At 56.2% G+C, this 25480-nt stretch overlaps 3 protein-coding genes across 6 annotated transcripts; 1 reads left to right on the plus strand and 2 right to left on the minus strand.

Annotated features, from left to right (window-relative positions):
- Positions 1-919: 919 nt before the first annotated feature.
- On the minus strand, positions 920-3675 carry CMTM5 (CKLF like MARVEL transmembrane domain containing 5). Of its 2 annotated transcripts, XM_004421218.3 has the most exons (5): positions 3237-3675; positions 2165-2317; positions 1578-1670; positions 1303-1387; positions 920-1202 (listed from the first exon to the last, which is right to left on the minus strand). In XM_004421218.3, exons 1-5 carry the CDS (start codon positions 3360-3362, stop codon positions 1189-1191), a joined length of 471 nt encoding a protein of 156 aa, XP_004421275.1. In that variant the 5' UTR covers positions 3363-3675; the 3' UTR covers positions 920-1188. The 2 variants fall into 2 exon arrangements, with proteins under 2 accessions (XP_004421275.1, XP_087279643.1); XM_087423517.1 differs by lacking the exon at positions 3237-3675 and having other exon boundaries at positions 2165-2515.
- A 515-nt stretch (positions 3676-4190) lies between these two features.
- Positions 4191-13525, minus strand: IL25 (interleukin 25). 2 transcript variants are annotated; one of them, XM_014780994.2, is made up of 4 exons: positions 12840-12894; positions 7388-7560; positions 6976-7220; positions 4191-4985 (listed from the first exon to the last, which is right to left on the minus strand). In XM_014780994.2, exons 2-4 carry the CDS (start codon positions 7394-7396, stop codon positions 4730-4732), a joined length of 510 nt encoding a protein of 169 aa, XP_014636480.1. In that variant the 5' UTR covers positions 7397-7560; positions 12840-12894; the 3' UTR covers positions 4191-4729. The 2 variants fall into 2 exon arrangements, with proteins under 2 accessions (XP_014636480.1, XP_087279619.1); XM_087423493.1 differs by lacking the exon at positions 7388-7560 and having other exon boundaries at positions 12840-13525.
- Positions 13526-15434: 1909 nt separating this feature from the next.
- Positions 15435-23624, plus strand: EFS (embryonal Fyn-associated substrate). 2 transcript variants are annotated; one of them, XM_014780484.2, is made up of 7 exons: positions 15435-15652; positions 15895-16005; positions 18965-19243; positions 19504-19644; positions 19743-20465; positions 20619-20708; positions 22362-23624. In XM_014780484.2, exons 1-7 carry the CDS (start codon positions 15635-15637, stop codon positions 22794-22796), a joined length of 1797 nt encoding a protein of 598 aa, XP_014635970.1. In that variant the 5' UTR covers positions 15435-15634; the 3' UTR covers positions 22797-23624. The 2 variants fall into 2 exon arrangements, with proteins under 2 accessions (XP_014635970.1, XP_004421272.1); XM_004421215.3 differs by lacking the exon at positions 15895-16005.
- Positions 23625-25480: the final 1856 nt, after the last annotated feature.

A 25480-nucleotide genomic window follows, 5' to 3' on the forward strand; every position in this document is an offset into this window, starting at 1 on the left:
TGAGCTGCTGAGCTAGGCCGTGCTGGGCTCTGCGGGGTTGGGCAGGAATGTCCTGGCTGCACGGGACTGTCATGGGCCCGGCAGGGCTGATTCTCAGGCTGCAGCTCCAACTCCCATAGCATTCACCACGGGGAGCCACGGCAGCCCTTCACCAGCCCATCTCCCCAGTCTGGGAGCGCTCAAGGATAGGCCTGCCTGTCGCTTCTGAATCCCTGGGGCCCAGCACAGGGTCTGCACACGGGCGATGCTCAGGAAATACTTGCTGAGGCACTGGCGAGCTGGGAAGGTGGACCCACTGGTGGAGGGAGCTGGAGATGAGGCTGGGCCGTTTTTTTCTGAGCTACAAGGGGCTCAGTACAGTATCCAGCACACCTGTTTAGGTGTTAGGAGCACTGAGTTCTAGACCCAGCTCTGTCACAAATAAGGAGGTCACTTCCCCTAACCGGGCCTGTTTTCTCTTATGTGGAATGAGGGCACTGGACCAGCTGACCTCTAAGGGCCTCGTGGGAATCTCTGCCCTCATCTGATGCCACAGGCTGAGTCCTCCCCACACCACAAGGGGGAGCTCTACACACGCCCCAAGCAAGCACCCTGCCTCAAACCTACCAAAAATCTGTGTGCACAGGTACAGCCAGCGGGCACTTACGCACGTCGGGAAGGCTGTCCCTTCTCAGACACAGAACTCGGGGTGCCCAGCCACAGGCGCATCACGAAGTGGCCTTGCACACCGGGAGTTGCAGCACAGTTTGGTGTTGAGGGATGTCTCCAGCATCTTCAGTCTAGGCCCCCACTTTCTCGGTGCTCACCCGGGTCCCAGGGAAGGGACCACGACCTGCTCCAGGCAACATTTCCATGAACACTCCTTGGCATGCCTGATCTGCCTAATTTCTGGGGGAAGAAAAAGACTCACCAGTAGGATTCGAATCTTTTAATTTGGGAATGACCAGCTTCCTCCTATATCCTCCTCCCTCCGTAACACCCGCTCCCTGGCTGAGCTTCATCAGGAGCAAGATGGCAGACACCAGGCCCCAGAGACAAGTCCCCGGTGACTTCTCAGGCCAGGCTCCAACTCTGTAGGCCTGGGGTAAGGGGCAGTGGGCTGGGGCAGCTGCTGAATCCCAAGGAGATGTATCTGGGCTCCACTGTCTCCTTTATTTGGCTGAGTCCAGAAGCCGGGTAGCCCCAGGGTCACTGCTGGTCTCCTGTGAAGATGGAGCCAGGCAACGAAGGGCATGTCAGCGTAGGGTAACCAGGGCAGAGGGTAGAGGGGGCGTCTCCCCTCCCCAAGGCACAGCCACTCACCCTGGGTGGCCCTGGGTGCTATCTCAGTCCGGTAGATCTTGAAAGCATCATAGGCAAAGACGGAAACTAGGATGATGCCAAAAACCTGTGGGAGTGGGGGTGGGGATGGCACAACAAAGGCTATGAGGCCATCAGATATTAGGGAGAGGGAGGTGGGCAATATGGGGCAAGGTGTGAGCCAGAACCCTGGGCCCTGGCTTGGACTTGGGGGAGGCAAGAAAGTGTGCAGCCAGAGGTCCTTGGGGGGCTGGAGAGCTCTGTGGGGCTGGACTCACAAAAGCAGCAATGGCAGCTCCATCCCTGGAGGTCACGGCCGCAAAGGAGACCACCAGGAAGATGATGATGGCGCTGACACAGCGGAGGAAGTCCTGGAGGGTGGGGAGTGCAGGGTCAAAGGGAAGTCAGAGGGCAGGGGGCATCACCCTAAGGTTTTCCAGGCCAGTCAGCGGCTATACCCTCAGGCACTGAGTCCCTACATGGAGATACCCCTGGACACAACGTAAAGCACTCGAGAGAGAGTGGGGAGAGGCTTACACCACTAGCCAGGAAAAAGATACAGATAAATGCAAAGTGACCAGGACAAGAAGCCAGGGGGCTGGGGTGAGGCCGGACTTTTGGCGAGTGGAAGGGCAGATCTAAGGGATGTGCACCCTTGTTGTCAGTGACCTGGCAGCTGTGAGATCATCATCAGTCAAAGCCGTTTTTGAATGCGGGGCACAGCTTGGGGCGAAGCCCAGCTGGAGTGTGGGGGCTGGGCCCCCTACCGACCCAGGGAAAGGAGAACAGCTGGGAAAGGAAAGGAAAACTCAGCATTCAGAGAAGAAAGAGACCAGAAGGGGGTCGGGGAGGCAGGGTCCCTCACCAGACAGGGCCAGTTCAGCCGATCAAAGCGCTGGTAGTACTGGGTGGCGTAGAGGAAGAGGAAGGCGAGCGTGATGAAGAACTCCAGCAGCGCTGCGGCCATGTAGGCGGAGATGGAGGCCGTGAAGCAGATGAAGATGATGAAGGTCAGGGCCTGCAGGACGGAATGTGCAGAGCTTGCCAGGAAGGGGACACAGGCACAGCCAGGCCTTGCTTTCCCCTTCTCGAGAGCTCCCCGGGCTGGCCCCCTACCCGTCCTTGGAGGTCTCCTCATTCCTGGTGGCGAGAGCCACATGTCAGGGCATTTGCCCTTCCAGGACAGTCTCCAGACTCCCGCCTCCACCAGCTCAGGCCACCCCTGCCCCGGGGTCCCAGCAGCCCCAGCCACTGGCCAAGCTGCACGCTCCAGGGCACCATTCTAAGGAATCCACGAAAGAGGTGTCCCTCCCGCTGACACACAGAGTACAGTGTGCATGCCAGCCCCTGGAATTGTGCCTGCAGCAGCCCCGCTGCCCCCTAATACTCTCCCCACCCCCAGAAGCCTTTGGTTCCACACCAAGAGACAACGTGTAGGAGGCAGATTCTCCATGGAGGACTCTGGGGGGGTCCCTTCAGCTCTGATCACATAGGATGGCATGTATGTTTACACTAAGGTCTTGCTAAGTGACCAGGGGAAGATCCTTTCCCGAGAACAGATGTTCATGGGGAGCAGATGACAGATAAAGCGGGGCTGCAGGAAGCCTGCCCTTTCTGATAGGCGGCCATCTTAGAGCCCAGGGAAAGACAGGCTGGCGGTACTCCTGTCCCATCCCTGTGCCTCACACTCGCTCCATGTCCCAGAAAGCTCTCCTGTCTAACTTCAATCCTCCCTGCTGCAGCTGGACCTGCGGTAACTGCCACCAGATGGAGAGGCAGCAAGAAGCAGGATAGGAGACGAGGCCGGGGCGGCGGGTGCAGGAGGGGTATCCAGAAAGCCTGGGAAGGGAGACTGCCGAGGAGTGAGCCCTGGGGTAGGGGAGGAGCGGGTCATCCTGGGAGGGATGGAAGCACCAGGTTGGGGAGGCAGCTGTTACCAGCTCAGTTTCCAGCAGGATGCCTTTGAGAGAGGAGAGGAAGGTCTTGTCCACAGCGAAGCCCTGGAGCCCTGCAGCTGCCCCCTCTTCGGGGGGCCGGTCCCGGCGATCCCAGGCACTGAGCATCTCCACGGGGCCCACTGGGCACAGCCCCCCACTGCCACCAGCCCAGGGAGGGAAACAGGAAGATGGAAACCTGGCAGGATGGGGAAGCAGACAGGAGCAGGAAGGCACTTTGAGAAACCTGAAAGTGAAGGGGGCAGGCCTGCCGTGGGGCCGCTGAGGGAGGCTCGCCCAGATGGGCCTTCACCCAGCTGCCAGAGTGCCCCTGCTGGTGTCCGCACCAGCCCCCCAGGAGGCACATGGTAGGGGAGGGGCGGGAAAGGGGGAGTGGTCAGAGTCCAACCAAGCCCTGAGAAGGGGAGAGAGGAGGAGGGGGGAGAGAAGGAGGTCTACGGAGAAACTGGAAGGAGCTGGGAGGTGAGCTGAGAAACGGGCTGGACCAGGAGCCCCCCAAGGACCTGAGCCTAAGGTTTATGTCCCGCTCCCCTAACCTTAGCCGTCCTCCTGTCCCGTCCTTTCTCCCTTTTCTTTTTAGGGAGGGTGGGAGCTGGAGCCCGGCCCAGGCAGCACCCCCAGGACCAAGCTGTAGCAGCCAAGACCGAGGACAAAAGCAGATTGTTGGGGGGACAAGGGGGCGCTGTGTGCCTGCTGCAGTGCCTCAATGGGCCTCTGTCTCTCCAGCATGCCAAGAGGGCGGCCTAACCCCCACCCTGGTGCTCAGCGGTGGGCCAGGGAACCAGAGAAGGGGAGGGATGGGAGGCCGCAGCGGAAGCTCTGGAGGGCGGAGGGAGAGGGCAGTAGGTAAGGGCTGACTGAGGGGAGGGGAAGGGACCAGGCTGAGGACCACAAGTTGTTCAGGCACCAGGAATGCCAAAGACAAATTACACCGCTTTTAAATACAGATTATTTATTTGGATAAGTCTCTCCATGCTCAACAACAGCCTTTTCCTCAGAGTCACCCATGTCAAAAGACTAGTAACTACACCAGGATGTGTGCAAAATAGACGCTCACCGAGTGTTTGATGAATGAATGAATGAACAAAGAAATGAAATGAGGGGCTCTCCATTGGCAATGGGGAAAATATCAAGAAAGTGCATGTGTCACACCAGGGCAGTTGGGGATGAGAGGAAAGGAAGAGGCAGGGGTGGTGGCCTCCAGAAATGGGCAGATTAGAAGACCATTCCGAAGAGGAAAAGCCAGGACACCAGCTTCCAGAGGCCATAAGACCAGGGCTCCCTTCCCTTCACCCTGCATTTCCATCCACTCCAAAAAGTGCAAAGTGCAGTTTCCCCCAAGGCCCCCATCCTATCCCACGATCCCGCTGCTCCAGGTGGTGCTTTGGAGGGGCTGAGCACTCTGGCTCACCACGGCAGGTGGTTACACACCCAGCTCCAGTGTTCCAACCAGGGACTGGCCGTGGGCAGCACCACTAGGCCATCACACGGGGCCGCACGCACACACACGCCAAGGAGACGCGGTAGAGCCTGCGTTCCAGGCAGTAGCCATCATGAGTGCCCCGCTCCCCAGGGCACGGCCGCCGGTAGAAGACGGTCTGGTTGTGGTAGAGCAGCTCCGAGTTGCCCAGGGGGTCCATGTGGGAGCCTGTCTGCAGGCTGACGCAGTGTGGACACAGGCACCGGGCGTGGTACAGGTCCTGGGGGAGCCGGTTCAAGTCCCTGTCCAACCTGTGGGGGTGGCACTTGTCAGGCCCTGAAGGGAAGCTGGCAGGGCAGACAGGGGACAGGCCAAAAGCAGGGAGGCCCAGGGTGGAAATGCCAGAGGAAGGAAATGTTGCAGTGGGGGGGCCTGGCTTCTTGCCCCAGCTCCAGTGCCCGCTTCTCTCCAGATTTATTTTCCTCAACTGTAAGCGAGGGTCAAGAATGGAAGAGTGGCTTTCCAACTGGTCCTGGAAGCCTTAGGGAGGCAGAGGAAGGCGAGCAGTCTCCTGCCTGAGCCTCCACCAGACAAGCGAGCTCCGCTTCCATTAACATACACGCTGGGCTCTGGCATGAGGTTTCTTTTTGTAATTGTTATTACATTTTTAGAGGTTTTTTTAAATTATAAAAGTAAAAACTGTTCTTATACCCAAAACTAAACAAGTATAAAGTGAAGACTAACAGTCTGTCTCCCCACCAGTCCCGGTCCCCAGAGGGAGCCACTGTCAACCATTTCCTGCACAGCCTTCCAGACACTTCCCACATACATATTATAAGCACATGTAAGAGGGCATGGTGAGACTTATTCTGAAAGGATTTCACGGCCAAAACAAACTTGAAAAGTAGATGCTCCCAAGGTCTGGAACCCCAAAGGCAGGCAGGAAACAGCTGCTAGGTTGTAAGACCATTCTCCATATAGACAAGCCCTCACAAGCTGGGGCTCAGCTAGTACAGCCTTTCCCAAAGTGTGTTCCCTAATAAGTACCCTGCAAGGAAAGGGGTCTGTGGTCAAATGAGTGGGAAACACTGAGCTTAATGGTTTCTTTTCTGCGGACTTTCTTTTCTTGCAGACTTTAATGTGCTGAGTACATTGTGAATCCCCAAGGGGTGGGGCCTGGAGCATCTTTTCCCACGTTTACTGGACATCATCACTTTTTTCTGAGGAGCAGCTTGTGGGACAAGTGTTGCAAAGAACACATTTTGGGGAAGACTAGACAAGTGGTTATCAGGGGTTCACGGCCTCCCAACGAGGGGTCTGGACCTCAGCCGAGTCAGCCATCTGGCACCCAGCCTCCCCAAAGAGGCTCCCACCTCTTTGAATGTAGCCCAGGACCCAGCCAGCCTTCTGAGACTACTTCAAAGCATAGTGACCTGGAGTCTCCACCCCAGATCTAGTCTCAATGAAAGCTGACACCCTCCCTACCCACTGAACTTCTCCATCCACCCCAAAGCCAAGGTTAAGCCAGAGCTAGACTTACAAGGAGTGGGAACACAGACACCCCATGAGGACACAAGAGAGGGAGAAATATGTTTGGGATCCCTAAGGCCCTAATTTTTAATATTTTGCTTCACTGTCTCAATTTCAGTGTTTCCTAATATTTTTTACATCATGGCACAAATAGAGGATTACAATATTTGTGTGGCAACTGAGTGAAAGAATAAGACTGCTCATGACCAAAGATAGCCAGCCCAAGGCTCCAGCCACCCAGCTGCCCCCAAGGGTTAAGGGTTTCAGCATCTTGGCACACTTCTAACCCAGTCATGGCCAGGGCAGCAGCATTTAGTATTGGGATGCTTCATGCCCATATCATACCATTATTCCCTGATATTTCAGTTAGAAAAACATGGCCATTGTAGGGACAGAAGAAGAAGAGGGGGAGGAGGAGGAGGGAGAGGGAAGGAGAAGGAGGAGGTAAGAAAAGGAGAGAACCAACATTTTTTGTACTAAGTACAGATTTTACATTACATATATTATTTCATATGACCTGCACGTTAGCCTATAGGGTATTATCTCATTTTACAGATGAAAAAAACCTGAGCTTTGAAACCTTGAGTAATTGGCCCAAGGTCACCCAGTAGGAGTCAGAGCTAAGACCCCCTTGTCTAACACCCAAACCTTTATGGCCTCTTTGAGATAAGAAGGGGCAGGTAGGCTGGAATTGGGTGGCACCCCCCTGGCCCCTGGCACACACCCTGACCGGCACACAGGCAGGCACTTGGGAGGGGACGGCAGACTCACTCATATCTCCAGGGGGAGATGGACCTGCTGTTGAGAGGTCCGTCTTCGCTGGCCCTGCAGGATTCTGGGTGGTGGGCGAGGCTGGCGGTCTCTGGGGGAGGCACGTGCACAGTGCTCCACTTCAGCCACTCCTCAGTGGGGTCCCGTCCTTTGTTGGGGCAGCAACTGGGCCAATGGGTGCACTCCCTCTGGAGCCGCAAATTGAGGGTGTGGGTTCCCATGAACATTGCCAAAAATGCAACCACCTGTAGGAAATGGCAGTGACAGAACTCTCACCTAATCTGGGTGCCCCTCCCCCGGCTGTTCCCTGGGCCCCAGCCCTCAAGCTAGGAGCCCGGCCTCCCTCCACCCTCAGCAACATCTCTGCTCCTTCCCCATTCAACACCGCCTGGCAGGGCCTCTGCATCCTCACCTGGTACATGCCGGATGCTGCTCGCCCAGCCGCCCAGCCGCCCAGCTGCCCAGGCACGGTGCTGCACTGGCTGACAGGTAGGCCTTGTGGAAGCAGGCTGACTGGAGGAGTTTAGCAGTCCTTGTTTTATTTTCAGCAAAACTGTTTTGTTTATTCAAATTTATTTCCACTACCTTTGGAGGGAGTGACATGAGATTAAAAAACAAACCAAAACCAAAAAAAAAAAAAAAAAAAAACCCTGAAAGTGTTTCCAAAAGCTGCTTAAAATGCTATACTAATGGAAGTTGTGATTAACACCATTGTAAGCCTAAATGCCTATTAAGTAAACTTTTGTTCTTTGCGTTTTTTCAGGCACAGGGTCAAAGCAGTATTCTGCTATTCTGAGCGTTTGAGAACTGGTTGGCTTGGTACCCAGAATTAGGGAACAGCATCTGGCCTGTCTTCAAGAGGCCTCATTTCCGTGATCTCTGCTGCTCCCACCCAGGGTCTTGGCTCCACCATTCCCCTTCTTCTCACAATGCCCTTGATCACCCACCTTAGTGAACGTTTCCTCTCTATCTCCGGTGACTCTCAACCCTTCTGTTCTCTGACCCCTTCCTCATGTTGGATGACCCCAACTTCTATGACCCTATCATCCATGATTTCTTCTCCACCGTTTCTTACCCACTCCCTAACTTCCCCTTGCCTTCTCCAGTGGCCACCCTCCTCCATCCCCGCCCTTTCCCTGACCTCCTCTGGGCTAGGCATACAGGCCTAACCCCACAGGACTGACAGGAAGGCCCTGACCCCATATTTGTTGGCTGGATGCGCAGAGTTTGATGGAGGAAGATGTGCTTCCATTGCCCAAATGAGAAGGCAACACCAGGAAGAGGAGGGGCACGGGGGCAGCCTCACCTCAGACCCAGCAGGAGGTCCCAGCTCCAGGACCAGCCTGTCCCCAATCCCACTCACAGGGCTTTGGGGACTAGGGCCATAGCAGGAGTAGCTGCTGCACTCAGGCCTTGGGGTGAGCCCACCCCGCCTCAGCCCCCCAGCTCCATGGGCCACTGTCAGCCAGGAGGGGGTCCGTGTCTGACCCCAAAGACACAGGTCAGCCAGGGGCCACCCCACCTGGGAGGCACTGGGTCTTTCTCCCTCATCCCCCATCCCCACAACGCCCTCCCCAGCACACTCAGACACAGACACTGTCTCTAGAATGCTGTTTCCTGATTTGCATGTGCTTTCCCTTAGAAAATATTCAGCTGGTAACCAAGGACTCAGGACATAAACAAAGGGAACCAGGGATCACTGGACTGCAGAGTGTGGAAGAACCCCTCAAAGGCTTCAGGGCAATGCAGCCCAAAGCAAAGGAGGGATGAGGTCAGGGGACATGGTGGAGAACGGGCAGAAGCTGTTCTGGTGAGTTTTGGGGGGCTGGAAGTGGGGGTGGGGTGGGGGCTTAGGGGAAACAGGCGTGGCTGGAGAGCAGGACACTCAGGAGGAGTCCTCAGGCCAGGAATGCCTCCCTCCTCCCTCACAGCTCCGCTCTACCCCTGAGGCCCCCACGCCCGCTCACTCCCACACGCCTGGCCTCAGCTCCTGCGCCTCAGGTGCCAGGCTGGTGCCCAGCCCTGCACACGCATCAGCTCATTTTATCCTTACAATAAACCAGGAGATGGAAACTATTAGCCCCATATTACAGATGAGGAAACTAAGACTCAAAGAAATTAAGCAACCTACCCAGGGTTGCACAGCTGGGAAGAGGCAGAGCTGGTTTTCAGCTCCAGCCCCGACCAACTCCACATCTAAGCTCCTGGCACGGAGGCGCACACTGTGCTGACCCCTGGTTGGCTGCAAATGAAAGCGAAGCCCCTGCAGTAAGTGTTTTCCCACTCGCCCGGCCTGGAGCTGGGGCAGGTCTCACCTGAACCTGCCAGAGGCCCCAGGGCACTCCTGCCCACCCAGGCATTCAGCCTTGCTGGCTGGGGTCCACCTCTCCAGCCTCCTATTCCCCAGCCTTTGGTCTGGCACATGGCCCCCAGAGTGGCTTTTGGTGTTCCTGAGCAACTCCTAACCCCAGAAAAGGCTCTGAGGGGGAAGTACACTTCCAGAAGAGCTGGATCCCTATGGGTCCCCTCAAACCAATCAGAGTCTCAGAGCCTGACATTGGCCCAGCTCCCCTGATCTTGACCACCATCTAGGAGGGGTGCTCGAAAGAGCTGGAAGTGTTCCCAGCTACTTATTTCATTTGCTGATGCTGCAAAGGACCCACATTCATTCATTGCCTGGGACGTTGCCCTCAGGAGAGGCCTCCCGGGTGTCCCCTTGCCTCTGTACCAGGACCTCCTCTGAGGAAGCCCCAAAAGACAGAGGGAGATCCCCCCTACGCACACAGTCTCCCTCAGGGTTGGCCTTTCCTCGCTATGATGATCAGGCCCGACCCGAGAACCTGTGCTCTAAGCCACACGCCCCCCCAAGCCCTCCCGTTTGCTCAGCCTCTTCCCTTATCTCAGTAGCATCTCTGTGGGACTCCTTGGGGCAACTCCCTGCCATGAGAAACATTTTCCAGAGGGTTATCCTCCTGAGGTGACTAGTTTTGGAATCCCTGAGTCACTTCAGCTTCCACGGAATCCCTGGGGGTGTGGGGAAATGGGGGTGGCAATGGGGAGAATGGTGGAGGCAGAAGCAAAGGAAAGTTTGCCCAGCACCTGACATCAAAGATGCCTCCCAATGTGACCTCATCTGCCTGGGCCTGACCTGGCAGCCAGAGGGGACCTACTGGGAGTCCCACCCCTGAGCCCTGGGAAGAGAGATGAGCACCTAGCAGGAAAGAACAGGGATGATGTGATGGAATACACCCCCACCCTGTGCCCGGAAAGGCTCGAGGGGCTTGCAGGAAGCGAGAATATGGCTGTCCTGCCCTTTCTCAGACAGACATTCAAATCCTCACCTGCTGCCTGGCAGTCCTGACCCTCCCTCTGATCAGCTTTAGACAGTGGGCCCTCCCTGGTCCTTTCTCCTCATTTATAGAAGTGTGTATGTGCTTTTTTGGGGGGCGAATGGGGTAACCTGGATGACCACAAAAGCACCACCCGGCTTAGCTGCTCTGGACTTCGGCTCCGGAAATAGTGCTGAAACCACAGGACCCAGCAGGGTCTACTGAAGCTCGTCACACTCACCTTATGGGGGGGTGTGGGGGAGACACCGGTGGTTAAAACGCTGACAGACTTCTGCCTTTGCTGGTAAATTGATGCCATCCTCAGCCCTGGGGCACCCCCTCAATCACAACCTCCCTGTGATCCACTCCCTGTGATCCAGCAACTAAAGAGTGAACACCGGCCCAGATGGGGGCCTCAGGAACACTGCTCCCAGGTCCTACGATTGGTAGGTGGTAATGGCACTGGTTGCTAATTATTTGCAGTATCCCCTTTAGTTACAAAAATGCTTAGGCTCAGGAACCTGCCTTCAAGGAGAACCCAGTCTGGCCTGGGAGACTCCCAGAGAATCAGAGTGAACAGGACAACAAGCCCCACAACCCCCTCCCCCACCCGGTGCCTCACGCGGAGGGCCCTCGACTAACTCAGCTTTGTCCTCCATGGCTGCCCTGCTCATTCATTCATTCACCAAATATTTACGGAGCACCTACTGCACACCAGGCACTATTCCACATGCTGGGAATGCAGAGGAGGACAAGCCAGATAAGGTCCCGGCCTCGTGAAGCTTACATTTTAGGAGACAGATGATACACAAGGAAACAAGATAATTTCAGATAATAATAAGTGCTATGAAGAAAATGAAACAGCGTTAGGAGACAAGGCGTTTTGGAGGGGCTGGGTCAGGAGGGAGGGGGCTGCTTTAACTTGCAAAGCCAGGGAAGGTTTCCCTGAGGAGAATTTGATGTGATGAGGAAAAGGGGAAGAGTGTTCTAGGCCGAGGCAGCGGAGCACGCAGAGTCCTAGAGGTGGGGAAGAGCTCGGTGTACCTGAAAAACAGAAAGAACAGTGGGGATGGAGGACAAAGACTAAGGGGAGAGCAAGATGAGATGAGGTGAAGAGGTGGGCAGGGCCAGATCGCACAGGATGCTACAGGCTGTGGCGGAGCATTTGGTTGTTATTCCAAGGTCAGTGGGAAGGTATTGACCAGATTCAAGCATGAGCTACATGCTATGAGTTCTTTGAGGGCAGGCACCGTGGCCTTGACATTCTGCTGCCCCCACGGGGCTGGCATCAAATAATCATCCTGATACTCGCTTTCATCCGACATTTGCACGTCATGGGCCAGGCATTTACTCAGGATTCTCTCAACCCTCACAACAAGCCGGTCTATCGGTTCCATTGTTATCCCACTTCACAGACAGGGAAGCAGAAGCTCCAAGAGGTCATGGAGACTGCCAAGGTCACTGGCTCATGTTGGAACCAGGATTAGAAGCCAGCAATCTGGGTGCTGTGGGGCCCAAAGAGAGGAGAACTGGAAGAATTCATGAGCATCTGAGAAGTTCTGAGTAGCAGGAGGAACCAGACAGGTCAAGGAAGTCACTGGTGGGACAAGGAAGAGACCAGCCAGTGGGCTCTGCTGGGAAGGGGAGAGAAGACTAGGACCCAGAAAGCCAGATGAAGGGGTTCCTTTCTTTCTACCCATTTAATATGGTAAGGGCCAGCCCCGAAGCTGAGGGCCCAGCTGCCTGAGGCTGCCACTCACCCAGGGTCTTAACAAACTGCCCACCCTGGCCTTTCTTCAACCTTCCCTGGAGCCCAGAGCTCTCCCTGCACGAGTTAACATCACCTTAAATCTCTGCGAAGGAGAGGGCAGAGGTGAAGCATAAGGACAGGAAAAGGCTCCTCCCGCCCCCAACAAAGAACCACTGTTAGCTTTCACGAAAGCACAAGTTGGGGGAGTGGGGGAGCCAAGGTGAAGATTAAAAGACAGGAGGGGGGGCCGGCCCTGTGGCTTGGTGGTTAAGTGCGCGCGCTGCGATGCTGGCGGCCCGGGTTTGGATCCCGGGTGCGCATCGAGGCACCACTTCTCCGTTCATCCTGAGGCCGAGTCCCACATGCAGCAACTAGAAGGATGTGCAGCTACGACACACAACTATCCACTGGGGCTTTGGGGGGAAAAAATAAAATAAATAAAATCTTTAAAAAAAAAAAAAAAAAAAAAAGACAGGAGGGGACCACTGTGCTAGGTGCTTTACATATATTTACTGCTCACCAAAGTGACCGTTACAGGCGAGGAACTGAGACCCAGAGATGTTATATAACTTGTCCAAGGTCACACAGCTAATAAACCAGGATTCACTCCAGAGTCTGACTGGCTCCATTCCATGCCTGGGCACTCCAGCAGCACAGTCTTACCTTCCTGCAGGTTTGCTCTCTGCTCCCCTCCACCTACATTTCCCCAGGCAGTGAGCCACAGGCAGGGAGCCCCACTGCCCACCTCCCAAACCACCATCGTGCCTGGTCCTACCACTTCTTACCTGCTTAGCCTTTTCTGGCCTCCATCCATTTCCCCATGTGCCAGTCAGAGCCTTCATCTTTGGGAACTCGGTTTCCCACCCACCTCCATCTTGGGCTCCAATTTTCCTCGGCAGTCCCCTGGGCAGAAATCATACCAAGTCACTCCCCAGCAGCTGAATGTCCATGTTCCAGGCAGCTAGGCCCTCCAGGGCTGGGGTCTGAAGGAGGTTGAACCAGTCTGGAGCTGGAATGGGAAAGCTCCCTCTCCCTTCAGATGCGGAAATTTAGAAGTTCCTCTACCATCCTAAAGGAGTCTAGGTCTGTTCAGGATTCCCAGCCTCCACACCCAGGTCTGCATCCCATCTCTGAGCCAAGCCCAGAACCAATATTGGAATCTGGAAACCAGACTCTCTCCCTAACCCACCCCATAGGTTCCCTCCTTCTTTATAGGTGCCCAGACAGCAGGGAGGGGAAGGCGCCAGGGCAGGTGTTCCCCCTCCCCTACCGGGAAATGCCTGGATTGTAGGCATGTGGAATGTGGAGTGGGGGAGGGGAGCATGTGTCCAAGCCCTCAGGTTCGCAAAGGGCCTTAAATTAAACTTCTGATGTTATCTCTGAATGAGGTTATACAGAGTCCTTGTCTACTTTATGTGTTTGAAGTGTTAATTTGCTGAATGTAAACAATGAAAATACACCACAGCTTTTCAATCCTGTTTGGCCTCTCACTTTTTAAATCTCAGGAACCTCAAAAACGGAAGAAGGAAGGCTTCCCTGGAGCCTCTGGAGGCCTTGATGTGTGCCCCAAAAGGAAGAGCCAGGAGAAGGGGGTAGCTGGAGGGAGGCAGCGCGCGCTAAATAGTGCAGAAGGGGTGCGGAGACCCAAGAGTCTGTCCTTTCACTGAGACTCCGGGAGCAGATCCCAGCTCCTCTGAAAGACTTCTGCCCTGATGGGCCCACAGTCCCCACTCCTGCTCCTCGCCGCAGCAGGAGTGAGCCAGAGTGAGGACAGGGGACAGGCCCAGACTGGCAGAGGAGTGTAAGAGGTGCCACAACCCGCCCGCCCGCCCGCAGCTCTGGGACCAGACGCTCAGGCTTCACGTTCTCTCGCCAGGGCCAGAATCCCCGTCCAGCCCCAGACCCCCGGCCTGTCCCCCGCAGGAAAGGCCCGGCTAACCCTGCCACTCCTGCAGAGACAACGCCAGGGGAGTAGAGAGGCTCCGCCGAGGACCCCAGAAAGGCGGAAGGAAAGCGCTGCCCCCCACGGGAAAGACAGATGTGGGGCTAATGAAAGGGCGGCAGAGAGGCAGGGGGCTGGCGGGGGCGAGCGGGGCCGTGGCGGGAGAGGAGAGCTCCGGGAGAAGAGCGCACCGAACCGCGGGGAGGTCCGGCGCCCTGTCGGGAGGAAGAAGGCGCTGGGGAGAGGGGCCGGGAGGGGGCGCGCAGTTTGGCCCGAGGGTCCTGAGCTGAAATTCAACACCCGCCTTCGGAGGGATCGTCCTCCTTTCTCCTCCGCCCCTTGCCTCCCTCCCTTTTCCCCTCCCTCCTTTCTTAATCCCCAGGACTGAGCCCCGCGCCGGAGCGGAGAGGGCCCGGGGGAGGAGAAAGGAACCGCACTGAGAGGGAGCGGGAGCCCGGGAGGGGAGGGACGGGGAGCCGCGGGCGGGGGCGGGGGGAGGCTGAAGGCCACGCGCGAACCCCGGAGCCTTCCCAGCCCTCTCAGTGTCCCCCCCACCTCCAGGCGAGTCCTCAGGACCCTGACCCCTGCTCCTCCTTCGCCTCCTCTTTGCTCCTTCTTTTGTTTTGTGGCCTTTCTCTCCCTTCCCAGAGACACTGGGGGCTGCCCCGAGCTCTGGGGCGCGCCGGGGGGTTCTGCGAGGGTGCACGTGAGCGGGGCGCCCGGGCCAGGGAGCCGAGGGTGGGGGCGGGAGCTCGCGCCCCTGCGCGCGGGGCCGAGGGTGGAGGAGGGTGGTGTTGGGAAGGTCGTCCCGCCCCTTCGAGCCGGGCCGCGTGCGGGTTGCGAGGCGCCGTCGCGGGGCCCCCGGGCCTGCCGAGAGCGAGTGCGTGAGTGTGCACCCGCCTCTCCGCCGGGGCTGCGAGTGTCTGGGCAGAAAGCAGCCCCTAGGACGGCCCAGCCCAGCGGCCACGCTCTCGGGGGCCTTTGGCGCCAGCCTGGCCTCCTTTCGCCAACTTGGGCGAGTGAAGAGGGACGAACGTCGCAGTTGTCGCTCTCCTCCCCCCTCCCTCCCTCTCAGCGGGGCCGCCGCGGTGCCCCGGGCCCGGACCACAGCCCTGGGAGCACCGCTCTCCGGCGCGGCCCCCGAGTGGGGAGGGTGGGCCCCTGAACTCGCTCGTCCGGCCCAACCGCCCCGGCCGCTTCTCCCTGCCCTCGGGGCCGTCCTGAGCGGCGTGCAGAGGCGTCGAGCGCAGCCCCAGCCCCGGCCTCCTCGCCTGCCGCGGCCCTGGAAGGGGACTTTCGGCACCTGCGGACCCGGGGTCCCCCCGCGGCCTAGGGCAGGGAGCTCCAGGGGCCTGGCCAACCCGGCGGCCCGCGGGAGGCCGCGGGGACAGTACAGAGTGCGCGCCCTTGGATGAGGTCCCGCAGCGACGCCCCGGCCCGCCCCGCTCCTCCTCCCGCCAGGCCAAGCTGCTTCCCATTTGGGGAGTTTTGTGGGTTTTCTTTCTCCTCCTCCAACCTCCGCGGAGGCCACGACTCAGGCGCCGCAGCCGGGGGCCGCCTCCATGGTGCGGGGCAGCGGCTGCTGAAGTCAGCGAAACCGAGCCTGGCCCGGAGCAGGCCGCGCGGGAAGCCAAGGCCATGGCCGTAGCCACGTCGGTGAGTCCACCAGGGAGAGGAGGCTGCCGGGCAGAGACCTCCCCAGCCTGCCCTGCACTCCTATCACTTTTATTCTGCCTTCTCTTTGTCTCTCTCCTCGGTCCCTTTCTTCTCCAGGAGCCTGTGTCCCCCGCCTCTCACTTCTGTTTGCCTTCTCCCTCCCACTCCTCATCCCTAGCTCCCTCTGGGTCTGGGCTCCCCCTTCTCCGCCCCCCTCTCCATTCTCCCCTTTTTCTTTCTAGAGGCCGCCCCTGGATGGAGGGGAGGGGGCGAGTCCAGCCCGAGTCCTGTCTGCTCTTTTATGGGCGGGAACAGATGGCCACTGGTGGTTGGCAGGGGCTTGTGATTGGGAGGCAAGTAAAAGGTTGGGAGGGAGCTGAAACAACCGAGGTGGCTCCAGGAAAATGGGAGAGACAGACCAAAGGGCCCACGGAAAACCTTTTCTAGAGGAGGGATGGAGGAAAGTGGGGAATAGAGCAAGAGGGAGATCAGACAGGGAGAAAGAGAAAATAGAGGGAGGAGAGGAGGTGATGTCAGCCAGCCTCTGGCCACTTTCCGGGGACTGGGGACAAAGGGAGGGGACAGCTGGCACGATGGGACAGTGGGAGGAGGCCTCCCAGAGAGTGTGTGGCCCACTGCCACCCCCATTAAGGCAGCCACTCCCTCGCAAGTCAGTTGGGCCCCTGAGGAGGGAGGGAATAGAGCAGGGGGGGCCACACCCGTCATCAGTCGGTCAATCAGCAGCTCTGGCCTGGGTTCTGAAGTTGCCAGGCCCAGAGGTTTGGCCTCATTGGGCAGAATTCAAACCTAACTCAGGGAGGAGCTCTCCACAGCCCCGCCTCTGCTTTCTGTGCTGCACTCCCTGTAGTCTGAATCCAAGCAGTCCTGTCCCCTTTCCACCCTTCCCCAGGCCCTAGGATTCCCAGGGAAAGCCAGGCTGCCTCCTGCTTTCTGGGCCCCTCTGAAGGGTACTCTGGGGAGGAGGATTGTGAGGCCGGACAGAGAAGCGTGGCTCCTGACATCCTCCCGGACCCCTCGAGGACCAGTTCGATTTTCCACTCCTTCTCAGACCAAACTCCTTTTAGTTCCTCAGTCTGTGTGATGGTGAGAACTCCGGCTCCACTCTAGCTTGGAGCCGGGAGAGGTCCTGAAGATAGTGGGGGGACTCTGACAATGATGCTGGCTCAGGAGCCAGCTGGTCAGCTTTGTAGTCCCAGGAGGTAGAATTTTCTTTTTACCCTGGGATGTGGGGGAGTGCTGTTTATGCTAATCAAACTCACAGGATCCTAATAACAGCCAGTATTTACTGAGCATTCACTGGCCCTAAGCTTTGTCCTGGTTGTTTGACACGTTATCTCATCCAGTCCTCACAACCACCCTGGACAGTACTGAGGCTCGGAAAGGTTAAACAACCCCCCCAAAGTTGCCCAGTTAGAAAGGGCAGAGCTGGGGCGCAAACCCACTCCACATCTGTCTGCCTCAGAATAGACCCAGAACACGTACTTATAATTTACAATTAGAAAGAAAAGTGCTGAGCTAACCAGGAACTTGTGTCATCTGGTTAGCAGGTTTTCTTTCTGTGGGAAAATATCCTTTAGAAGCCAAAATATAATCAGAAAATGATTTGGTGAGTTTGGAATCAGGCAAGAGGAGAAGTCTGTTTGTTGTTAAGGTCACCCGGCAGGGCAATGAACGGCCAGACAGCCTCTCGCCTGAGGGCAACTTGCCACACACCCACCCAGGCCTGGTGGCCAAATGCAGCCTGCCTGAGACCTTTAGCTTGAGATTTTTCACTGAATTCGTCAGCCCACGTGGCCTACCTGCTCAGTAATGCCTGCCCGCCTGCTCTCCGCCTCCACGGCCTGGGATCTGCCAGCAGGTGCGGTCATGCACAGACATAGCTGAAGTGGAGTATGTCTTGATACTGTGAGTGGTTTAAGCTCGATTTTCCCCAAGGACATCATGGAACCAGAGCCCTGTGAAGAGTGACTAGCAAAGGGAAATTGGGTGTAATGAAGACTTCACATGCGCTGGAGTCATGATCGAGTCATGGGCCCTCTAGACTTAACCACTGTTACTACTATAAGAAGAAAAAAGTAGGTCCTTGTGTTTGTGGTTGTGGAGAAGCAGGAGAGGAGTGAGCGACAGGGCAGGCTCGGAGTCCAACAGCCTGGGGTTGAAATCACCCTCCACCAGCTGCTCCAGCTGCGTGTTGTTGGGCAAAATACTAACCTCTCTGGTCCAGTTTCCTTTCCAAATGGGGAGAATGACGGCTCATCCCTCCTAAGGTTGTTGTGAGGATTAAATGAGATGAGGTGATTAGTGCAAAGACTTGCACGGTGTCTGGATACATAATCTGCACTTGTTATCTGCAGCTTATTACCTGAGCATGTGGCTCTGGAAGGTAAAAGCTTAGATGTCCCCACTAGACAGGACTGCAAACAGGCTGATAAAAGCTTGCTCTTGGTTGGTCTGCCAGCCTCCCTCTGTACACACACACACACACTCTACAGCATATACACTTTTCTCTTCTCCATGGTAACCTCGGCCTCTTCTGGTAGAATCTTTTATTTGCTCAGACTGAGCACAAAACAATTGCTTCGGTTTCTGTTTTCTTCCTTATGCCTGGGCACTGTCTGGGCTGTGCTTCTCCCAGTCTCAGGTCAGGTGCTTAACCTAACCTTTTGCTTGTGGGGGATGCTGCCTGGGAAACGGGGAAGGTAACGGAGATTCTGTCAGAGACCTTAGCAGGACGGCCTCCTGTACACGAGGCTTTGGAGGAAATTCATTCAACATGTGTTTATTGAGGACTGATTCCAAGTCAGGCCTTATGCAGGGCTAGGAATATAGCAGTCCCTGTTTTCACAGGGCTTAGGTGTGAGGGAAGAAATCGATAATAAAAAAGTAAATAGATGAATAGTGTAAAGTCTTATGAAGGGAACAGTGGGTAGAGACAACACAGAATGGGGTAGGGAGAATACTAAAGAAAAGACCTTTTTGAGAAGGAGACATTTAAGCAGAACTGAAAGATGAACAAGGGCCAGTCAGGGAAAGAGCATTCTAGGTAAAGGAAACAGCAAGTGCAAAGGCCCTGGGGTGTGAAGGGCTTGTCTAGTTCAAGGAACAGAAAGGAAGAGGGAGAGCGCAGGGGAAGAAGCTGGAGATGAGGTGGGGCCCAGTCAGGAAGAACTGAGTCATAGGTCAGATTTTTAGCTTGAGGAAATGGGGGACTCTGGAGCGTTTTGAGCAGGGGGTGACATGACCTGATCTGTGTGTGAAGACCCCTCTCCACGCTCCCACCTCACCCACCAGGCCCAGCTGGCCCGGGCACTCTACGACAACACCGCTGAGTCCCCCCAGGAGCTGTCCTTCCGCCGAGGGGATGTTCTACGGGTGCTGCAGAGGGAGGGCGCTGGCGGGCTGGACGGCTGGTGCCTCTGCTCCCTGCATGGCCAGCAGGGCATCGTGCCCGCCAACAGAGTGAAGCTCCTCCCTGCTGGCCCGGCACCCAAGCCCAGCGTCTCCCAGGTGCCCCCAGCCCAGCCTGGCTCACCATATCCAGCCCCAGAGCACAGCAGTGAGGACCAGGAGGTGAGAGCTGGAGCCCTCCCACGCCCAAGCCGGGAGAGCCCCGTTCCCCTGGCTGGTGCCTGCAGCGGGGCGGGGCAGGGAGAGCCCTGAGATGGCCGCTCTTCACTGACTGCTGTGTGAAGCCTGTCTGCCACCCCTTTCTGGTCTCTGTTTCCCGTTAGGACAGGGAGGGGATTGGAAGGTGTCTACACTCCTCCAAGTCACACATCATGTGTCCCTGGTCCCTGCTCCTGACCCACCCACCTGTCTTGATCCCCCAGGTGTATGTGGTGCCACCCCCAGCTCGGCCCTGTCCCACCTTAGGACCTCTGGCTGGACCCTGCCCGCCCTCCCCTGACCCCATCTACAAGGTCCCCAGAGGCAGTGGGACCCAGCTGGCTGCCCCTGGAGATGCCTTGGAGGTGAGAGCTAGAAGTCTGTGTGTACCTTGGGCAGGGAACAGACGGCTCTCAGGGGGCCCCTTGCTGAGCCTGAGGGTGACTAACTGCTCCCTCTCCAGGTCTACGACGTGCCCCCCACTGCCCTCCGAGCTCCCTCCAGTGGCCCCTATGACTCCCCTGCCTCCTTCTCCCGCCCTCTGGCCCGGGTTGCCCCGCAGCCCCCAGGAGAGGATGAAGCTCCCTATGACGTGCCTCTGGCCCCGAAGCCACCGGCAGAGCTGGAGCCAGATCTGGAGTGGGAGGGGGGCCGGGAACCAGGGCCCCCCCTCTACGCTGCCCCCTCCAACCTGAAACGGGCATCAGCCCTGCTCAATCTGTACGAGGCACCCGAGGAACTGCTAACAGACGGGGAGGGCAGGGGCACTGACGAGGGCATCTACGATGTGCCCCTGCTGGGGCCGGAGACACCCCCTTCTCCAGAGCCCCCAGGAGCCTCAGCCTCCAATGACCAGGACCCTCTGGCCCTGCTTCTGGCCAGAAGCCCCGCAACCCCACACAGGCCCCGGTTGCCCTCAGCTGAGAGCCTGTCCCGCCGCCCTCTGCCTGCCCTGCCTGTCCCCGAGGCACCCAGCCCTTCCCCGGCTCCCTCTCCTGCTCCAGGCCGGAAGGGCAGCATCCAGGACCGGCCTCTGCCCCCACCCCCACCCCACCTGTCTGGCTTCGGGGGCCCCAAGGTCGAGGGGGATCCAGAGGGCAGGGAGGTGGAGGATGATCCCGCAGGACAGCACAATGAGTATGAGGGCATCCCGCTGGCCGAGGAGTACGACTACGTCCACCTGAAGGTGAGCTCGCCTCCTGAGCCTTGACCTGCACCAGGCTCTTCCAGACCAGAGTCACGGCCTGCAACTCTGATGGCGGGAGAGACCTGGGGAAGGAAGGGGAAGTGGGGAGGGGCAGGAAGACCCCTGCACTGAGACCCTGATCCCCTCCTGCAGGGCATGGATAAAGCTCAGGGATTCAGGCCCCTGGATAACGCCTTCCCAAGGGATCCTGAACCACTGGAGGGGGGGCCGCCGGAGCAGCAGGTAAGCTTGTAGGGGTGGTGCCAGAGAAGGGGGACCAAGAACGAGGGACAGGACCTTGGAGGAAGGAATGTTCCTAACTGAACCCTCAAGGGAAATAGATTAGGATGAGGGGAGAGTTTATGAAAGGGGAGGGCTGGGGTAGAGAAGAGTTTGTATTCAACAGGAAGGAGCTGGTACTTAGAAAAGGATATTAGGAATTCAGAAAGAGGAGAAAGAATGTGTTGGAGAGGAGTCAGAAAACCAAGCAGCCAGGGGAGTAGAAGGAGTTTCTGTGCTGTGGGTCAGAGCTGGGCCAGGAGACTTCTGAGGCTCCTTCCAACTGTGAATTCTTGTTGTTCCTAAGAGACCTGTCTCCTAATCCCAGCTCCACCACTAAGAAGCCAGGGCTCAGAAGCCACCTGTTAATCTCTCTGGGCCTCAGGAAAGTGAGGTGGTCTCCTCAACTCTGTCTAGACTGGTCCCAATCACAATAGCTACCGTTTATCAGGTATTTACCGAGTGCCAGACCCTGTAAGGGGTCAACACTAATCACAGCCGTAGTTAGTACTATTACAGGGCTTACAGTGTGCTGTGATCTGTTCTAAGCCCTTTCTATATAGTGTGTCCATTAATCTTCACTGCAGCCTCAGGAGGCAGATCTCAGAACTGCACTTTCCTGTGTGGTAGCCACTAGCCACGTGTGGCTATTGCGCACTCAAAACGTGGCTAGTCTGAATTGAAATGTGCTGTGAATATAAAATGCACACCAGGTTTTGCAGACTGAATATGAAAAAAAAATCTCAATAATTTTTACATTGATTATATGGTGAAATTACAACATTTTTCATACTTGGAGTGAGAAAAAATATACTAGTTTCTTTTTACTTTTCTTAACATGGCTACTAGAAAATTTAAAATTACACATATGGTTCACATTATGTTTATACAGTCATGCATCACTTAACAATGGGGACATGTGCTGAGGAATGCAAGGTTAGGCGATTTTGTCATTGTGCAAACATCCTACAGTGCGCTTACACAAGCCTAGATGGGATAGCCTACTACCCACCTAAGCTCTGTGGTACTAATCTTTCGGCACCCCCATCATCTATGCGGTCGGTCGTTGATCAAAACATTGTTATGCGGTGCATGACGGTATTGGGCAGTGCGGTCTAGAGTCCCCGTTTTAGAGATAAGGAAACGGGGCCAGCCCAGTGGCATAGCAGTTAATTGTGCACTCTGCTGCAGCGGCCCAGGGTTCGGATCCCGGGCATGCACCAATGCACCACTTGTGAAGCCATGCTGTGGCAGCGTCCCTTATAAAGTAGAGGAAGATGGGCACAGATGTTAGCCCAGGGCCCATCTTCCTCAGCAAAAAGAGGAGGATTGGCATCGGATGTTAGCTCAGGGCTAATCTTCCTCACAAAAAAAAAAAGGGAGATAAGGAAACAAAAAAGTTCAGAGACTTGTTTGAGGTTGTTTGAATCCAGATTTATCTGACATTAACTCTGGGCACTTTCCTGCCACTCGCTATGGGAATCTAAATTTTCTGATGGCGAAGGTAGGAGCTATAGGGGTTGCACTCAGGAGAGGAACGGAGGGAGGGAGGGAGAGAGGAAGCGAGAGCAGAGGTGGCTCTAATGAGTGTCCCCATGACCACTCCTCTTGCTTCAGGAGGCCCTGTCCCCAGGGGAGCCGCTGGTTCTGCCCGCCGGAGACCTCCAGCTCCTGCACTTCTACGCAGGGCAGTGCCAGAGCCACTATTCAGCCCTGCAGGCGGCCATGGCAGCCCTGACGTCCAGCACCCGGGCCAACCAGCCCCCACGCCTCTTCGTGCCCCACGGCAAGCGGGTGGTGGTGGCCGCTCACCGCCTGGTATTCGTTGGGGATACCCTGGGCCGGCTGGCAGCCTCTGCCCCGCTGCGAGCACAGGTCGGGGCTGCAGGAACAGCGCTTGGCCAGGCGTTGCGGGCCACTGTGCTGGCTGTCAAGGGGGCTGCCCTGGGCTACCCTTCTGGCCCCGCGGCCCAAGAGATGGCGCAGTGTGTGGCAGAGCTGGCAGGGCGGGCCCTACAATTCACCACCCTGCTCACCAGCCTGGCTCCCTGAGGGGCCCTTGGCCCCGGTCTGCCCTCACCTGCCTGCCAGAGCTCCCTCCAGGCCTAGGGTGGCTGGGGGCTCTGTTTTAGGGACCAGGAGAGGTGGAGGTATCGTTCCTCTCTCCGTCCCTTCCAGTCATCTCAGTCGCTCACAGAGGCGGCTCCCCCCTGCCCCTTCAGCTTTTTGTACGAGCCATTTTGTATAAATTATTTATATTTAATATTATTCCCTGCATTGTCAGGGGCAGGCGCCGGGCCCTCTGGGGCAGGGAGGAACTGGACTCTTCTCCTCCCTCAGCCTGGGGTGGAGGTTCTTGGTCACTGCACTGCCGCCCACCTCTGGAAGCTTGGCCCCACAGAGAATCAGGTGGCTGAAACCTGGGGCCACCCAGAGCCCCTTTCTTGTCCTGTTTCTTTACTCTAGAACATCAGTGCCTCATTGCTAGCTGAGAGTGAGGGCAGGACATTGACTATCTGGAATATGAACGTCTGGGTGAGGCCAGAGGGCTCCTCCCCACAGGAGGCAGGAGCGAGCTGGGCCTCAGGCACTGGGCGTGCACCTCAATAAACCCTGCTGTCTGGTTCTCTGACCCTCTGCTTCTTGGGAGCCTGGCAGGGGGTGGGTCTGGTGCCCCTTGGCCTAACCTATGGGACACACTGTAGGCAGGATGCCTTTAGGGTTTTTGGGGAAATTTTGCTGTTTCTTCAACAACTATTCATTCAGCGGGCTCTCAGCTCCCATCACTTGCCAGGCACAGGTCTGAACGTACATTGTGGGGGTGGGATGGATATAAACAAGTCAATTAAAATAAGTAAATAAAAAAATACTTGCCACAGATTTGACAGTTGCTGGTAATGGAAACAAAGAGGGTGATGTGAAGGGCCAGTTAGATGAGGGAGAGGCTGTTGAAGGAGACTTTAGACGGGGTGGTTGGGAGGGGATGTCTGAGCTGAGATCCCAAGGATGACAGAAACAAGAAGGGCCTGAGAACTAGCATTCCAGGAAGGCAGACACTGATTACTGATCGGGGGCCTTTCCTCCATGACCTCATTGTCTAATGATGTCCTTAGAGAGGTGCGCATGTGGAGAGGGTGGCCACACGAGAGCCTTGAAAGGTGCCGTTCTGAAGAGGTCACCCCAACTAAAGGCCTGTCCTCATCTTTGCACCATAGGACAGCTCTGGCCAACTGGAGAGTACCGCGGCCAGCCTGGGCACCCACCCCCTTAAGTTAACCCAAAGGGTCTAGCCCCTTAAATGCCGCTTCCCAGGCTTCCTGCTGCCCGTCCTCTGGACACACCATCTTTTAGAGGAGCGGAGGGGCAGGTGAATGCAATGTGTTGGAGGCCACAGTCCTCAGGGCTCTGGTGAACTTGATGAGCCTTGGCCTGGATGGAGTATCACTCCAGCCACTTACACGAGGGAAGAAGCCCAAGCCACAGATCCATTGTTTCAGTTCTGCTTTCCTAAGGTGATACCCTGGCCTAGAGACGGGATTGGAGGCACCCCAAACTTCTGTCATAGTCTTAGTCTCTTGGCATCCACTATGCATGTGCTTCCTCCATTTTGGGTTCTTTCTCATTTCACTCTCATTTCCAGATTCTGGGGCTACCAAAATTCACCCTGTATGTTGAAGACTTATAACAGGGGCCATCCTCTATCATCTTCCAGAAAGAATTTCAAGAGGTCAGCCTGGAATTAGAGTCAGGTCACAGCGGAAGTCCGAGATCTGCCATGTACCTAGGTGTCTGCAGGAACATCCTGTCAGTCCCTCAGTGTCCCAGTTCCATCTTTAATATGAGGGTGATCATAATGGTCTCACAGGGTTGTCGTGAGGTCCTAATAAGAACACATGACAGCCTGACACCACATACAGCTAAGGGATTGTAGTTCCAGGACAGACACGGACACAGACAAATCCCTCGAATGTTGGCTGTGACAGCACCAAAGTAAATCCTGAAGAGATGCTGAAATGAGTTGGGGCAGGGGAAGTGGTGGGAGGCCGCTTAACGCGTTAGAAGAGTTTCCCATATTTGGAAACTTATGAACAGAGGAGATGAATTAGAAGTGTGGCTCAGTGGGGAGAAGAGGGATTGGATTTCCTGGCTAAGACTCTCAGGACACTCCTTTCCAGGCTTCACCTGAGATTAGAGAATAAAGTCCCTATTAGGTATCAAATCTCTTAGAGAAGTATGTCTCTAACTTTAATGTACATACACCCGGGGATCTGGTAAAAATGCACACTATGATTCGAGGGCCTGCATTTCTAATAAGCTCCCAGCTGATGTGGGTGCTGCTGGTCTGTAAATCACACTTTGAGTAGCAATTCTAGGAGTTAGGGAAGGCTTCTCTGAGGCAAATCTGCTTGAGCTGACAGCTGAAGGATGACTAACCCAGAGGAGAAGCCTTCTAAGCATAAAGACCAGCCTGTGCAAGGGCCCTGTGACATTGGAAAAACTGAAAGGCCAGTGTGACTGGAGTGCAGAGAGTGGGGAGAGAAGTGCAATGGAGCTGCAAAGAGCATAGGACCACATATGAGGTGCGTAGAATGTTAGTATTTATCTTGATGATGAGGAGAAGCCATTGGAGGCTGTTAAGCAGGAAAGGGACATGAACAGATCTGCATTTTGAAAAGATCACTCCATCTGCACTCTAAATAACAGATGGGGGATGGGGGTGGAAACAAAGCAGACAC

The sequence above is a fragment of the Ceratotherium simum genome, chromosome 3, assembly GCF_057802395.1.
Source record: "Ceratotherium simum simum isolate JZ-2026a chromosome 3, ASM5780239v1, whole genome shotgun sequence".
Classification (NCBI taxonomy): domain Eukaryota; kingdom Metazoa; phylum Chordata; class Mammalia; order Perissodactyla; family Rhinocerotidae; genus Ceratotherium; species Ceratotherium simum.

Bases quoted from the DNA above. Each gene is read 5' to 3' on its own strand.
- CMTM5 (XM_087423517.1), bottom strand. From the start codon at position 2,458: ATGTGGCTCTCGCCACCAGGAATGAGGAGACCTCCAAGGACGGGTAGG. The intron at 1,671-2,164 runs GTGAGGGACCCT...CCCACCCTCCAG, and splicing joins GGCTGAACTGGCCCTGTCTG to GACTTCCTCCGCTGTGTCAG. The intron at 1,388-1,577 runs GTGAGTCCAGCC...CCACTCCCACAG, and splicing joins GAGCTGCCATTGCTGCTTTT to GTTTTTGGCATCATCCTAGT.
- IL25 (XM_087423493.1), bottom strand. From the start codon at position 12,896: ATGAAGGCTCTGACTGGCACATGGGGAAATGGATGGAGGCCAGAAAAG. The intron at 7,221-12,839 runs GTAAGAAGTGGT...CATTTCCTACAG, and splicing joins GGCCAGAAAAGGCTAAGCAG to GTGGTTGCATTTTTGGCAAT. The intron at 4,986-6,975 runs GTGAGTCTGCCG...CCACCCCCACAG, and splicing joins ATCTCCCCCTGGAGATATGA to GTTGGACAGGGACTTGAACC.
- EFS (XM_014780484.2), top strand. The intron at 19,645-19,742 runs GTGAGAGCTAGA...CTCCCTCTCCAG, and splicing joins CCCCTGGAGATGCCTTGGAG to GTCTACGACGTGCCCCCCAC. The intron at 20,466-20,618 runs GTGAGCTCGCCT...CCCCTCCTGCAG, and splicing joins ACGACTACGTCCACCTGAAG to GGCATGGATAAAGCTCAGGG.